This window comes from Nerophis ophidion, linkage group LG20 (genome assembly GCF_033978795.1).
Source record: "Nerophis ophidion isolate RoL-2023_Sa linkage group LG20, RoL_Noph_v1.0, whole genome shotgun sequence".
NCBI lineage: Eukaryota > Metazoa > Chordata > Actinopteri > Syngnathiformes > Syngnathidae > Nerophis > Nerophis ophidion.
The window spans coordinates 43,572,603-43,589,172 of NC_084630.1; the positions used below are offsets into that span (position 1 = coordinate 43,572,603).

Below are 16,570 nucleotides of genomic sequence, written 5' to 3' on the forward strand. Positions count from 1 at the left end.
CCGTGTCAAAAATAACATTCAAGATTTAAAACATTTTCATGCATTTCAATCCATACATCCGGTTTCTACCGCACCTGTTCAAGAAGTCGCCTCAATGGTAAGAAGTATTTTGTTTATTGTTAGTTAGCTTCAGAATAACAATGTTATTAAAAAGAATAAGATACTTGTTTTACTCTAAAATGTTGGTCTTACTTAAAAATGCTCACATTTAGTTGTATTCAGTGTTAAAAAATATATTATATGGCTCTCACGGAAATACTTTTTAAAATATTTGGCTTGTCTGGCTCTCTCAGCCAAAAAGGTTCCCGACCCCTGTTTTAGGGGTTAACTTAGCGGTACTGGAAACATTATTTTCCCAAATAAAATGTTCCTTCTGCTGATAATGATATCATTTCACTTACATTTATGTTAATTTCCCAGATATTCTGCGTTTAACAGTGGATCCCGTTTTATTGGCCATCATGTGACTTTGTCAACATGAATATAATATGCCTTGAGTTTTTTATTTATTTATTTAGTGAATATTGATTAGGCATACTTGTGCTGTGTCAAATAATAAAGTAGCAACCATGGTGAGATCCCAAATTTCTATTAAACCTGCACTTTTTTCACCGTTACAATCGCTGGTATTTGCATTCACATTTGAGTGGCCATTTTTTTTCCCCGATTAGTATATATTTTTTATTTTTGTTTTATTGACATCCAGCATCAGACATTTCGATCCATTACATCATATTCACATACATCATATAGCTGTTTTCTGCCCTAAATGTTAAAAGTATTTTTGTTTATATCCCCATCATACCACCCCCCCAAAAAAACTGAAATAATGCATTGAAATAATGCATTGATAATAATAAACTGAAAAAGAATATATAAACAGATACATATACTGTATGTATGTATGTGTGTATATATATATATATATATATATATATATATATATACACACACACACATATAGTGAGTAATCTTTTTTCCGATTAGTATATTTTTCTGATCATGAGAAGCCATTATCAAAATTTTAATCAAAATTTGATTAAATGTCCAGCCTTATTGGATGTGAACCTCAAAAAAATGTGTAATCTTAACAGCGATGTGGACATGGCTGCGATTGATCTGCTTTTTTCCCCCCGTTATGGCAGAAAATTGCAAGTCACGTGCTTAGTCCTCACCGCAGCACTGTAACCGCATCACGACCAGTGATAGGCAAGCTATTTGGAAAAATGTAGAAAGCCAAACTACAAGTTACTCTCGATTATACATAGCTAAGCTACAGAGGAAATTATCTCCGGAGAATTATAGCAATTTACACGGCAAATTATTACCTACCATTGTTCTCTTCTTGGCTAATTTCTCTTGAGCAAACCTTTTCTTGCATTCCAAACTATCCATCCATCCATCCATCATCTTCCGCTTATCCGAGGTCGGGTCGCGGGGGCAACAGCCTAAGCAGGGAAACCCAGACTTCCCTCTCCCCAGCCACTTCGTCTAGCTCTTCCCGGGGGATCCCGAGGCGTTCCCAGGCCAGCCGGGAGACATAGTCTTCCCAACGTGTCCTGGGTCTTCCCCGTGGCCTCCTACCGGTTGGACGTGCCCTAAACACCTCCCTAGGGAGGCGTTCGGGTGGCATCCTGACCAGATGCCCGAACCACCTCATCTGGCTCCTCTCGATGTGGAGGAGCAGCGGCTTTACTTTGAGTTCCTCCCGGATGGCAGAGCTTCTCACCCTATCTCTAAGGGAGAGACCCGCCACACGGCGGAGGAAACTCATTTGGGCCGCTTGTACCCGTGATCTTATCCTTTCGGTCATGACCCAAAGCTCATGACCATAGGTGAGGATGGGAACGTAGATCGACTGGTAAATTGAGAGCTTTGCCTTCCGGCTCAGCTCCTTCTTCACCACAACGGATCGGTACAACGTCCGCATTACTGAAGACGCCGCACCGATCCGCCTGTCGATCTCACGATCCACTCTTCCCCCACTCGTGAACAAGACTCCTAGGTACTTGAACTCCTCCACTTGGGGCAGGGTCTCCTCCCCAACCCGGAGATGGCACCCCACCCTTTTCCGGGCGAGAACCATGGACTCGGACTTGGAGGTGCTGATTCTCATTCCGGTCGCTTCACACTCGGCTGCGAACCGACCCAGCGAGAGCTGAAGATCCCCGGTCAGATGAAGCCATCAGGACCACATCGTCTGCAAAAAGCAGAGACCTAATCCTGCGGTCACCAAACCGGAACCTCTCAACGCCTTGACTGCGCCTAGAAATTCTGTCCATAAAAGTTATGAACAGAATCGGTGACAAAGGACAGCCTTGGCGGAGTCCAACCCTCACTGGAAATGTGTTCGACTTACTGCCAGCAATGCGGACCAAGCTCTGGCACTGATCACACAGGGAACGGACCGCCACATTCCAAACTATAAAATAGTAAAATGATGCAAGATTCCTGCTAAAATTGTATCAGATCAATACCAGTGTCTGCCAATACTCAAGGCTCCGTTTCAATATCATATCGGAAGTGAAAAAGTTGTCTTAAACTGTTGTCTGATACAACTTTGTCCAAAAATGGATTTTGCAAAAGACGGGTGTTCTAGTAAGACAATTCGGTTCTGCGTTCCAGGAATCAACATCTGGTGACATGGAAAGGAACAAGTACTTGAAAAGGTCTCTCACGTCTTGACTCTCTGGCTGTCGCTTGGCATGTCTACGTCCAAGTGGAAAGGGTAGTTGAGCATCTCGGTTCCAAACAGGTCGTATTCCAGGTAACTTCTCAGCTCGGCAAACTCCAGCAGTTCGGCCTCACTGAAGATGGTCCTAACAAAAGTAGATATTGTTCATCTATTCAGAACTGACACAATACTGACTGTGTGTTCAAAGTACAAGTCGTAAACCAGGGGTGTCAAATGTACGGCCCGCGTGGTGAGATTGCCAAGTATAAAAATGAACTGCTTTTTTTTCTTTTCGAACGAAAGAAACTGCTGTTCTAAATGTGTCAACTGGATGTCACAATAGCAATTCTGTTAGGCAAGCAAACGGTTTACTCTGGGGCCAAGCAAGAGCTACACAGTAAAAGGGGACCCACATGAAAGCGAGAGCATGAGGAGGTTGAGGGGTTGTATATTGTGGCATCCCGGAAGAGTTTGTGCTGCAAGGGGTTCTGGGTATTTGTTCTGTCGTGTTTATGTTGTGTTACGGTGCGGAATGCGTTTGTCATTCTTGTTTGGTGTGGGTTCACAGTGTGGCGCATATTTGTAACAGTGTTAAAGTTGTTTATACGGCCACCCTCAGTGTGACCTGTATGGTTGTTGACCAAGTATGAAATGGATTCACTTTTGTGTGTGTGAAAAGCCGTAGATATTATGTGACTGGGCTGGCACGCAAAGGCAGTGGCTTTAAGGTTTATCGGCGCTCTGTACTTCTCCCTACGTCCGTGTACCACTACGTACGGCAGCGTTTTAAAAAAGGCATACATTTTACTTTTTGAAACCGATACTGATCATTTCTGATATTAGTTTTTAAAGCATTTATCGGCCAATAATATCGGCAGTCCGATATTATCGGACATCTGTAGTTATTATGCCATGATTTTACCATTCCGGCCCACTTGAGTATAGATTTTCCTCCATGCGGCGCCTGAGGTAAAATGAGTTTGACACCCCTGTCGTAAACTATGTTTTAGCTCCATAACACTGAGTGTTTTCCCGCCTGTACACTGAAAATGAACATGACAATAACAAAGCTGTTTCTAGGGGCCATATACAAAGTTACTTTTGGGGACCTTCACCATGACTAAAATGCTCTTTTTACCTGTCCAGGTGAGACATGACGGTTTTGCCGATGTCACCTCCCGCCTCCTGGAGAACACGCACCACCTCAGCCGGAGCAGTGGGATTGCGCCCGGGGTGGATGATGACGGGGCAGCCAAGCTGGGCCTGAGCGTGCGCCGTGGCCTTCAGCACCTTCCTCTCGCTCTCTGTGATGGGCCAGTTGGTTCCGATCTCGCCGATAACGCCACAGCGGACGTTGGTGCCGTCTGCGCCATGGAGAACCTCGCTGATGATGACGTCGGTCAACTGACAAGTAGGACACAAGCCACAATTTAAGAAACTTTTTGGGAAGAAAATTTGTTTTGATTGATTGAAACATTTATTAGTAGATTGCACAGTACAGTACATATTCCGTACAATTGACCACTAAATGGTAACACCCCAATAAGTTTTTATTTTATTTTTTTATTGACATTCAGCAACAGCCAATCCTATCCATTACATCCTATTCACATACAAACTCCGTTTCCATATGAGTTGGGAAATTGTGTTCGGTGTAAATATAAACGGAATACAAGGATTTGCAAATCCTTTTCAACCCATATTCAGTTGAATATGCTACAAAGACAACATATTTGATGTTAAAACTGATAAACTTTTTTTTGGGGCAAATAATCATTAACTTTAGAATTTGGTGCCAGCAACACGTGACAAATAAGTTGGGAAAGGTGGCAAAACATACTGATAAAGTTGAGGAATGCTCACCAAACACTTATTTGGAACATCCCACAGGTGTGCAGGCTAATTGGGAACAGGTGGGTGCCATGATTGGGTATAAAAGCAGCTTCTATGAAATGCTAAGCAATTCACAAACAAGGATGGGGCGAGGGTCACCAATTTGTAAGCAAATTGTTGAACAGTTTTAAAACAACATTTCTCAACGAGCTATTGCAATAATTTAGGGATTTTACCATCTACGGTCTGTAAAATCATCAAAACGTTTAAAGAATCTGGAGAAATCACTGCACCTAAGCTATGATTTTACGGACCTTTGACCCCTCAGGCGGTACTGCATCAAAAAACAACATCAGTGTGTAAAGGATATCACCACATGGGCTCAGGAACACTTCATAAAACCACTGTCAGTAACTACAGTTGGTCGCTACATCTGTAAGTGCAAGTTAAAACTCTACTATGCAAAGCGGAATCCATTTATCAACAACACCTAGGAACGCCGCCGGCTTCGCTGGGCCCGAGCTCATCTAAGATGGACTGATGCAAAGTGGAAAAGTGTTCTGTGGTCTGACGGGTCCACATTTCAAATTATATTTGGAAACTGGGGACGTGGTGTCCTCCGGAACAAAGAGGAAAATAACCATCCGGATTGTTATAGGCGCAAAGTTCAAAAGCCAGCATCTGTGATGGTATGGGGGTGTATTAGTGCACAAGGCATGGGTAACTTACACATCTGTGAAGGTCCAAACAGGTTTTGGAGCAACATATGTTGTCATCCAAGCAACGTTATCATGGATGCCCCTGCTTATTTCAGCAAAACAATGCCAAGCCACGTGTTACAACAGCGTGGCTTCGTAGTAAAAGAGTGCGGGTACTTTTCTGGCCCGCCTGCAGTCCAGACATGTCTCCCATCGAAAATGTGTGGCGTATTACGAAGCATAAAATACGACAGCGGAGACCCAGGACTGTCGAACGACTGAAGCTCTACATAAAACAAGAATAAGAAAGAATTCCACTTTCAAAGCTTCAACAATTAGTTTCCTCAGTTTCCAAACGTTTATTGAGTGTTGTTAAAAGAAAATGTGATGTAACACAGTGGTGAACACGCCCTTTCCCAACTACTTTGGCACATGTTGCAGCCATGAAATTCTAAGTTAATTATTATTTGCAAAAAAAAATAAAGTTTATGAGTTTGAACATCAAATATCTTGTCTTTGTAGCATATTCAACTGAATATGGGTTAAAAAGGTTGCTGCAATCAACCACTCACACACACACACACACACATGCACACACACACACACACACTACAGTCAGGATAGCAAATGGATGCAGATGTTCCTCTTGTATTATGACTTACAGTATGATTAACATATGACCTTGTTTAAAGCCCAAAAACCCTGACTGCACCACTCTGCCACAAACTACCCGATAAATTGTCATATTTGCTTGGGGCTCCAAGGTTCCAGGTTTGATCCCCGCTTATGCCATCCTTGTCACTGTGTCCTTGGGCAAGGCACTTTACCCACCTGCTCCCAGTGCCACCCACATCGGTTTGTTTAGTTTTAGTTTAGTTTATTAAGAATCCCCATTAGACTACACCGCAGTGGAGACTATTCTTCTTGGGGTCCAAGCAAAAAACAACACAACCACAAAACAAAAGACTACAATGCAGTATAACATGATCAATAATAAAAATGTGTAATGCAAAAATAGCAACAACAAAAAACGAAAAAAAAAAACAATAACTTCGAGTTTACATAGTACTGTTTATACCCAAGATAAAAAGAGCATTATAGAAATAGATATATATTTTTGCAAAAATAAAACAAAGCACCAATGGCCTATAATACACACATTAGTGTACCAAAGACAAACGATAAGTGACAAAAAAGTACCATCCATCCATTTTTCTACCGCTTGTCCCACAATGAATAAAATATGACACAAAGTACATACAAAATCAAGATAATCAATCAATCAATCAATCCATCCATTTTCTACCGCTTATTCCCTTTTGGGGTCGCGGGGGGCACTGGCGCCTATCTCAGCTACAATCGGGCGGAAGGCGGGGGTACACCCTGGACAAGTCGCCAACTCATAAAATATCAATATAAAAACAATAACCAGAAGCAAGAATTAATTTAAGCCAAAAAATAAGTCAAAAGAATGTGGGTTTTACTACTTAAAAGTTAAAGCGCTTTGAGTCTCCAGAGCATGCGGCCCGTTTTAAATTCTGGCCTGCCCAACATTCCCAAATTATTTTTTTAGATCTTTAAGATGGAAAGTCTAGCTGCCATTATTAAGTGCAGTGATGTTTTCAAATGACCGTGAGTCTTGAACTATACAAAGTATTACAATGGTTGGAATCTGCGCTTTTGCATCATATACTAGTTACAATGGTAATCTAATTAGTTACTATGGTAATCTAATTAGTTACTATGGTAATGTAAGTCACAGCAGTTCAGATGAGGTACCAAGCAGTGTGGGTGGGGAGCGTTTCCACAGAGTGTTTCCAGAGCGAGCCTGAAAATGCAGGTGTCAGGGACAGACGCGTAAGGAGATTTTTACAAAAAAAGTTCTAAAGATTAGTGATGTATCACATTGTTGGTAGTTGTTTATTTTTACCTTTCGTGTTCATAATTCGCTGTGTTTGTTGCATTTTTGTTGCGTTTCGCTTGATTGTAAAATATGTGGATGGAGAGGGGGTTGTCAATATTCAGTGTTTTATCGTTCATAGTTATTATTGTAAATCCATCCATCTCATTCATTTTCTACCGCTTATTCCCTTTTGGGGTCGCGGGGGGCGCTGGCGCCTATCTCAGCTACAATCGGGCGGAAGGCGGGGTACACCCTGGACAAGTCGCCACCTCATCGCAGGGCCAACACAGATAGACAGACAACATTCACACTCACATTCACACACTAGAGCCAATTTAGTGTTGCCAATCAACCTATCCCCAGGTGCATGTCTTTGGAGGTGGGAGGAAGCCGGAGTACCCGGAGGGAACCCACGCAGTCACGGGGAGAACATGCAAACTCCACACAGAAAGATCCCGAGCCTGGATTTGAACCCAGGACTGCAGGACCTATGTATTGTGAGGCAGACGCACTAATCCCACATTATTTATTTATGTACAGGGACGGCGTGGCGCAGTGAGAGAGTGGCCGTGCGCAACCCGAGGGTCCCTGGTTCAAATCCCACCTAGTACCAACCTCTTCACGTCCGTTGTGTCCTGAGCAAGACACTTCCCCCTTGCTCCTGATAGGTCGTGGTTAGGGCCTTGCATGGCAGCTCCCTCCATCAGTGTGTGAATGTGTGTGTGAATGGGTAAATGTGGAAGTATTGTCAAAGCGCTTTGAGTACCTTGAAGGTAGAAAAGCGCTATACAAGTACAACCCATTTATTTATTTATTTACATTCTGGGTGTCTCATTCAGTAAAAAATATCAAATTCCATTCCGTTTTAAGGGGGTTCTGTGACAATGTTTTTAGCATTCAATCAGACATAATTGTGAGGTTTCGTATCAGTGTTCCTAAAAACAGATATACCGGCCCACAGACACACTTTTTTTTCTCTAAATTTGGCCCCGCCGAGTCTTTTCCTATATTTTACCTTATCCTTCAATGAGGACTGCGCCTGCAATATAATAGTGAATGGTGGGCTAATTGCCTACTAGAAGCCAGCAGCTACACGACAGCTGAGCACAAAATAGCACACAAGCGAGACACACGTAACAGGTCCTTCATTGAACTGATGTGGGATCTGAGCAGAGGATGTCGTTGTGGCTCGTGCAGCCCTATGAGACATTTTTGCAATTAAAGGCTATATAAACAAACTTTGATTGATTGAACAAATGTCTTAATATAAACAAGTATCAAAATAATTATAGTTGCATATTACTTACACATAACAAGTGTACAAGGCAGAAGAATGTGTAGGGGTGCTGAATTTTTTTTTAATTCATACCCGAATTGTGATTGTTTGGTCCGATCCTAAATAGATTCATAATCGTGTGTGTGTGTGTGTGTGTGTGTACAGTGGGGCAAAAAAGTATTTAGTCAGCCTCCGATTGTGCAAGTTCTCCCACTTAAAATGATGACAGAGGTCTGTAATTTTCATCATAGGTACACTTCAACTGTGAGAGACAGAATGGGGAAAAAAAATCCAGGAATTCACATTGTAGGAATTTTAAAGAATTTATTTGTAAATTATGGTGGAAAATAAGTATTTGGTCAACCATTCAAACCTCTCACTGATGGAAGGAGATTTTTCCTCAAAATCTCACGATACATGGCCCCATTCATTCTTTCCTTAACACGGATCAATCGTCCTGTCCCCTTAGCAGAAAAACAGCCCCAAAGCATGATGCTTCACAGTAGGTATGGTGTTCTTGGGATGCAACTCAGTATTCTTCTTCCTCCAAACACGACGAGTTGAGTTTGTACCAAAAAGTTCTATTTTGGTTTCATCTGACCACATGACATTCTCCCAATCCTCTGCTGTATCATCCATGTATCCATTTTGGTATAAACTCAACTCGTCGTATTTGGAGGAAGAAGAATACTGAGTTGCATCCCAAGAACACCATACCTATTGTGAAGCATGGGGGTGGAAACATCATGCTTTGGGGCTGTTTTTCTGCTAAGGGGACAGGACGATTGATCCGTGTTAAGGAAAGAATGAATGGGGCCATGTATCGTGAGATTTTGAGCCAAAACCTCCTTCCATCAGTGAGAGCTTTGAATGGTTGACCAAATACTTATTTAACATCATAATTTACAAATAAATTCTTTAAAATTCCTACAATGTGAATTCCTGGATTTTTTGTTTTCACATTCTGTCTCTCACAGTTGAAGTGTACCTATGATGAAAATTACAGACCTCTGTCATCATTTTAAGTGGGAGAACTTGCACAATCGCTGGCTGACTAAATACTTTTTTGCCCGACTGTAACTTCAATGCACACCTTCTCTACACTCATCTTCCTGGTGGCGTCGCTGTGCGTGCAGTCCACATAGTAGCCGGCCCCCGCCACAATGTGGACCCCCGTCTCCTTGGCCAACTTCCTCAGGGTGGGCAAGTCCCGGTCAATGCCCGTGGTGGTGTTCTCCACGATGGCACCCCCGCCGGCCTTCCTGTAGGCCAGCAGCTCGTCGCGCACGGCGGCCGTCTCCTGCTGCAGCAGCAGGTTCTGGTGGCAGCTGTACGGGTTCTGCCTGAGCCAGTGCATGTGCTGCATGTGGAAGGGGTCCTCCGCAATCTTCTCCTCGCCCGGCGGCGGGGGGACGTAACTGCACCCAAAGGTCATGGTCAGGTGCTCATGGGTCATGGTGCGGCCCAGCTGGTCCGGGTCCAGCAGACCCAGCACGGTCTGGACCTTCCCGCTCAGCTCCGCCATGGCAGGTGCTTGGCAATTCCTTCAAGCTGTTAAATGCAAAACAGGCAGTGATTAATGAGTGACAGCTGCTGTCAGACTGTGCACACATTTTTGATTGTCAGGTTAGTACACAGAGCAGAAAAGCTCAGCAGAAATGACGAACTAAAGTAGTAAGACTGAATGAAGCATACTTTTAAAAGCTTAGTCTTAGAAGCTTATTTCGCTGCACGCTTAGATCCTTTCATTCCAGCAAAAACGGCGCGAAAAAGATTAACACTGCAACACAACGTAAGCAGAAGTTAAAATGTCACCGGTTTATATTGTCGAGGAGGAACGCCGCTGACCTTTATTCCGAACATTCGACCGTTCCCCTCTCGGATTCGCGGGGCAAGAGAAGCCCTAGATACGGTGGGTGAATAGATGCCGCATTGGGCGCCGCGGAGCAGGAAATTCGGCCGCCATCTTGAACCGGTCGTCTGCTCCTCTTTGAGCAGCAGAAAGAACAAGGAAGAAGGCGGCGGACCGTGGGAAACACGTCACGGGGATTACTTTTCACAAGTAAGAGTGAATTTTTCTGTTGGTTATATTTTGTGAATCGTAGATTATTGTACTGTATGTATGCCCACCAGCGAAATGGTTGCGAGCTACTGTGCCAGTGACCCGGATGTCAACTGAGTCATTTTCCTTCACATTAACTTAGTTTACAACAGATACAATAATGCTATAAAACAAACATTATTGGTATAACATTTACCAGTGATTTCCCCCCCCCTACAGAATGTACATGTATTTCACTGCTGTCATGTCTTAATATACATTTACTTGAAAATATAAACAACTGAATATCTGACTCTACAGTTGTTTGTAATCAAGCCAATTTGGCTGTTGGTGTATTCACAATATTAGTAGTTTTGCTTCGTCATCATCATATATGCATCAAAATATGAGTTTTGTTAAATAGTAACAGACTTGTATCAAGTCCCACATGACACAAGTGTCATTACAACAGTTGTATACTGAAATGATGTGGTTATGGTTTGAGTTTATTTCGAACATGGATACAATTAAAACATTATGCATTACCATTTCCAGTTTTTATTTTTAACATGTTTGAAAAGGATTAGGAAGAAGCAGAGCTTATTTCATCCAACCCCCTTTCCATTTCACTTTTGTTCACTTCCTGTCCTTAATTTTTTCACAATCTACTCCATATATACTACAATTCAGAAAAAAATATATAATGAATGAATACATGAATAAATAAATACATAGTGAAGTAAGTTTTATTTCATGTAGTGAGGTAGCGACTTGTCCAGGCTGTACACCGCCTTCCGCCCGATTGTAGCTGAGATAGGCGCCAGCGCCCCCCGCCACCTCAAAAGGGAAAAAGTGGTAGAAATGGATGGATGGATGGATGGATGGATGGAGATGATTTAAATTATTAGTATGTGATGAGGTGCCGACTTGTCCAGGGTGTACTTTACAGTATGTATTACACTGCATCACTATACAGTTAAAAAAGTAGTGGATAGAAGGGGGAAGAAAAAAATTAAAAAAAATAAATAAATACCAAAAAAAAAAAAAAAAATATATATATATATATAATATATATAGTATATATATAATATATATATACATATATATATATATGTGTGTGTGTGTATATATATATATATATATATATATATATATATATATATATATGTGTGTCCATCCATCCATCCATTTTCTACCGCTTATTCCCTTTCGGGGTCGCGGGGGGCGCTGGCGCCTATCTCAGCTACAATCGGGCGGAATAGGCGCCAGCGCCCCCCGCAACCCCAAAAGGGAATAAGCGGTAGGAAATGGATGGATGGATGGATACACACACCATCATAGACCATGTCAGTTTACAGTGGAAGTCACTGCTTAGTCAGCACCTGCAGTGAGCAAACTTGTCCAAAAGATGGCGCCATAGCACAAATAAAAACTAGGGGTGGGCAAATGAATGCGTTAATTATGAGTTAACTCATCAATCTATTAACGCCGACAATTATTTTATCGCACATTTGCGTATGTTGTTTACATGCTTTTATTTTGTTAACGCCTTTTATTAAAAAGATGGCGTCGCCCGGCGTCGAGGGGCTCTTGGTAAAGATGCAACATTTGGCAAAAATACTGGACAATTCTGCAAATTTCATGGCTGGCTTACAGCGTGGTCACTCCGGGATCACTTACGACCGCCAGACAATTCTGGATGTGGATAGATCGGGCCGTTTTGGACTGAATGACGTGTGCTTGCTAGAGCTGCTAGCTAGCATGGGAATACTTTGCCGGCTACATCCAGCGGCCTGTGAAGCAGCGGAGTATATGTGTTGTCTGCATATCACAACATACAAGATGCCGTCATGGCGACACAACCTATACCGACTTTCGTTCTTGATTAATGAAAACATTCTTGGCAAATGCTTTCGCTCTCGTCCGTCTTGGGCTACCGCGCATGCTCGCCACTCCTGTTGCATGCTGGGTAGGGTAGTTCTTTTATTCCCTGGCTCATAACATCACAGTATAGTACCATGTATATGATGCGTTCAGTTTATCAAAGCACCAAGCAAACAATCGGAAAATTCCCATCATATCAATTCCTAGATATGGTCATAATTATTTTAAGTGCACTACGCAGAATAAACACAACATTATTAATATTGCTACTACGGATAATTTGATCAAAAATTCCCTAAAACAGCCCACTACCTATAATATAGGTTTTTTAAACATAAGATCCCTGATAAAAAAAATGTTTCTGCTGTTACCTCAGAAATTGCCTGTTCAGATGTTATGATTGTGGCTCAGAGATTTGTATGTAGATTATATTTATTTTCCATGACAAACAGGATAACTTAAATACCCTGGCAGTGGCAATAAGCTTAAATGTTTGTATTTAAATTTTTTGAGTTGATTTTCATAAAATATGCTATTTAACTGCTACTGTTTAACAAGGACTGATTTAAATTGTGTTTGCACAACAAATGTTTTGGCGCTTTTGTTCATGTGGGGGAATATTCCAATAAAGGTGCACTACACACTACTTTTGAATTCATTATTGGGCTTTGTGTACACAATGCAGTTAATCGCGATTAATCAGAGAAATAGTGCGATTAACTTCGATTAAAATTTTTAATCGTTGCCCAGCCCTAATAAAAACACATCTTTTTGTGTGTTAGGTTCTGCGCATAGAGTAAAGTCTTCCAGTTTTTATTTGTATTTTAATTTATATTTTTTTAAATAAACCTTTATTTATAAAATTTCAATATTTACAAACAAGCAGATAAATAATAATAATAATCAAAACAAGTACAGAAACAGTACAATACAGCGCCAGAGGGTTGTAAATTATATGTGTAAAGCCATAGGTTCACACAAGTTCCGTAAATAATCCAAATTTGGATCACCTCATCGTAGTTTTTACAGCTTTGGTTGTTAGAGGTAGAAAGCGTTTAAAAGTAAAGTTCTTATTCTTTTTTAAAGGCAAAAAAAAACAGGTTGGGTATTAAGAAACTTACATTTATGAATATAAAACTTAGCTGATAGTATAATGAGGTTGCAAAGGTAAAATTCCTTAAAAAAAATGTTCTCATACTGTGTATATCCAAATAGCACATTTAGAAAAAAGAACAACTTTGTCATGAAAGTTTTCCAATTTAAGGTGTGATGCATGAAAATGTATGTCATAATCAGATCATTTTTTGTCAGGGTCTACCTACGCAGTAACATTCTAATCCGAATGATGATCAGATTAAATAAATGTTGTCCATGTACACAAATTTACTGTTGTGCATGGTAAGTATGTTTATATAACGATTCCCCACATCTGCGGTCCCCTCCAAGGTTTCTCATTGTAGCCCATTGGTTTGAGTTTTTCCTTGCCCTGATGTGGGATCTGAGCCGAGGATGTCGTTGTGGCTTGTGCAGCCCTTTGAGACACTTCTGATTAAGAGCTACATAAATCAACTTTGATTGATTGATGACAAGGAAGTGTTTCAAATGTAGACAAAATAAACCATGACCCCTTAAAGAGCTGACATTGACATTGAGCTGACAGTTGAGCTTTCAGCTCGGTGCCTAGCACACTAGTCTCTCATTCAAAAGGACACAGGTTCGAGATCTGGGCGGAACGAAGGCAGGGTCTGGACCAGGCTGGACCAGATGGGTTCCACAAGCATGTTGCTAGAGTGACAACCACTGTGAAGCGTCATGCTAATCAATTTTGCACGGCGCCACATGATTGCCCGCTTGCCACGTCTCACTAAAAGTGTTCCTTTAAGGGCGGCGTGGCAAGGTTGGGAGAGTGGCCGTGTCAGCAACATAAGGGTTCCTGGTTCGATCTCCACCTTCTACAAACCTCGTCACGTCTGTTGTGTCCTTGAGCAAGACACTTCCCCCTTGCTCCTGATAGGTCGTGGTTAGGGCCTTGCATGGCAGCTCCCGCCATCAGTGTTTGAATGTGCGTGTGAAAGGGTGAATGTGTAAATAGTGTCAAAGCGCTTTGAGTACCTTGAAGGTAGAAAAGCGCTTTACAAGAAAACGCATAACCTATTCTTTAGAAACACACACACTCCTGCCTGACCAACCTGCGGACAACAGACCTGCTTTTGCTGCTTTTTTTTTGACTGTGTGCTATTATGTCCTCCAAAATTCAGTGTTGAGCTCTGGTCCTCGTTTTGGGATTGTGGACATTTGGACGCATGCCTCCTTGACTGACTCCACAAACGCCTTCTAGAAGATTATGTGGTAAGAAACGATAATTTTACTTTAAATTCAGAGGTACAATATGTGCTTGCTGTGCTGTGCAGCCAGGCTAACATAGCCGTTGTTTTTTTTTGATTGATTGAAACTTTTATTAGTAGATTGCACAGTACAATTGACCACTAAATGGTAACACCCGAATAAGTTTTTCAACTTGTTTTAATCGGGGTCCACGTTAATCAATTAATGGTTGTGACTCAAATTGAAGCAATGGGCTCAAATGCAAGATTTCTCCAATGGATTAATTGTGAATAATCTCCTCTCTGTTTTACACCAGCTGGGCTCAGTCACTCCACTGCTAATCAATGCCAACCCCACCTCAGCTGTTGGTCAGGTGGAGAGCGTTAATTTCACTTCATCTTCCACAGCCGTGGGCCTCGGTTGCCGCGTAGATGTAAGCTGCATCACTTGATTCATCACAAAAATATCCAAAACATCTAAGAGTTTTTTTGGATGGCTCTCCTGCAGGGTGCATCCATGTCGGCCTTCTGGTCCAGCCTGTGTTATAAATGCACTAACTACTGTAATCTTGGCAACATCACACAAGGTACGCTCATGATTTCTTCCACTTTTTCCATGTTTAGCTCATTTTGCGTTCTCTCCGACTGCAAATTAACAATCACTAAATACGAATGTCTTAAATTAGCATATCAAAATGAGAAGCATCCCGTGTTAGGAGGCTATTTATTATCAGATTATTTTCACATCACTTCATTTCCCGTATTTGTGTGTTTCATCCGGTGTGAGGAATAAAAGTAGCATGACCCTAAGAGTAGCCATTATTCAAACTCAACACAACACAACACAACAGCCTTGTGATCCACAACAATAAAATCAATGAATTAAGCAGCACAAACGCAATAAATGAACTTCCATGGCTTTAGGGCAGGGATGTCAAACTCATTTTAGATCGGGGGCCACATTGAGAAAAATCTACTCCCAAGTGGGCTGGACTGCTAAAATCACGGCACGATAACTTAAAAATACAGACAACTTCAGATTGTTTTCTTTGTTTAAAAATAGAACAAGCACATTCGGAAATTGTACAAATCATAATGTTGTTGTTTTCTTTTTTACAGTATGTTGTTGTGGTTAATAGTATATTTACGTTATTTGTCGTTATTTATATTTTCTGAATAAATTGTGATAGTGTTCATCAGTCAACTCTTTGGTGTTATTTGTCAATCTATCAAGATAAAAAAAATAAAAAATCAAATTACAGTATATTATTTATGTAGTTTGATCATTTTCCTCGACTGATGTACTATCATCATGTGGTTTATTTTGTACATTATGTACAAAGATACAAAGAATTGCAATTGTGACATCCAGTGGACACATTTAGAACAGCTGTTTCTTTCATTAAAAAAAAATTCTAGTTAATTTTTATACTTAGCAAAATCATCCCACGGGTCGGATCAAATCTATTATCGGGCCTGATCCTGCCTTCGTGCCGTACGTTTGACACCCTTGCTTTAGGGGGAGTTCAGGAGTCAAAAATCACCCAAACACAAACAATTACTCCTGACAACAGCTTAAATTTTTGGAGTGTTTCTGAAATACAGTTTTTGTCCATTGCCTGAACACAACACACATTTTTAAAAGAGATGGTGGTATCAGGGCTTTGGTTTACTTATAGTAATACAGAGGAATACACTCTCTGAAGCTTATGTTGTCATAACAGGTACATCCTCCTTTTTTCAATTTAAAGGTAGGACATACAATTTATTCAACACACAACACTGCTAGCGGTCATTGTGAGAATGACATGTGAGCACACAGTAGTGAAACTTAACACTCCTATTTGCTCTCACAACAACAAAATACAATTCACTTTACATACATTTTCTCATGTATGGTTACTGGTATATTTGAGCTCATTTAACTTCCATTACTT

At 41.2% G+C, this 16,570-nt stretch overlaps 2 protein-coding genes across 6 annotated transcripts in view; one reads left to right on the forward strand and one right to left on the reverse strand.

Annotated features, from left to right (window-relative positions):
* pter (phosphotriesterase related) overlaps positions 1-10,509 on the reverse strand; it is a 35,792-nt gene extending 25,283 nt beyond the window's left edge. The window contains exons 1-5 of one of the 4 annotated variants that reach the window (XM_061881320.1): positions 10,233-10,467; positions 10,080-10,164; positions 9,478-9,935; positions 3,813-4,078; positions 2,679-2,819 (exon numbers count right to left, since the gene is read on the reverse strand). In XM_061881320.1, the coding sequence (XP_061737304.1) occupies positions 2,679-2,819; positions 3,813-4,078; positions 9,478-9,909 (839 nt within the window). In that variant the 5' untranslated portion in view covers positions 9,910-9,935; positions 10,080-10,164; positions 10,233-10,467. Of the gene's footprint in view, positions 1-2,678; positions 2,820-3,812; positions 4,079-9,477; positions 9,936-10,079 lie in introns of all 4 variants that reach the window. The other 3 variants (XM_061881318.1, XM_061881317.1, XM_061881319.1) reach the window with 3 other exon arrangements.
* Positions 10,302-16,570, forward strand: part of tsc2 (TSC complex subunit 2) — a 103,386-nt gene continuing 97,117 nt past the window's right edge. The window contains exons 1-4 of one of the 2 annotated variants that reach the window (XM_061881306.1): positions 10,302-10,446; positions 14,568-14,658; positions 14,951-15,067; positions 15,142-15,220. The gene's annotated coding sequence lies outside the window, so the exon portion shown is untranslated. The remainder of the gene's footprint in view (positions 10,447-14,567; positions 14,659-14,950; positions 15,068-15,141; positions 15,221-16,570) is intronic. The other variant, XM_061881307.1, reaches the window with a different exon arrangement.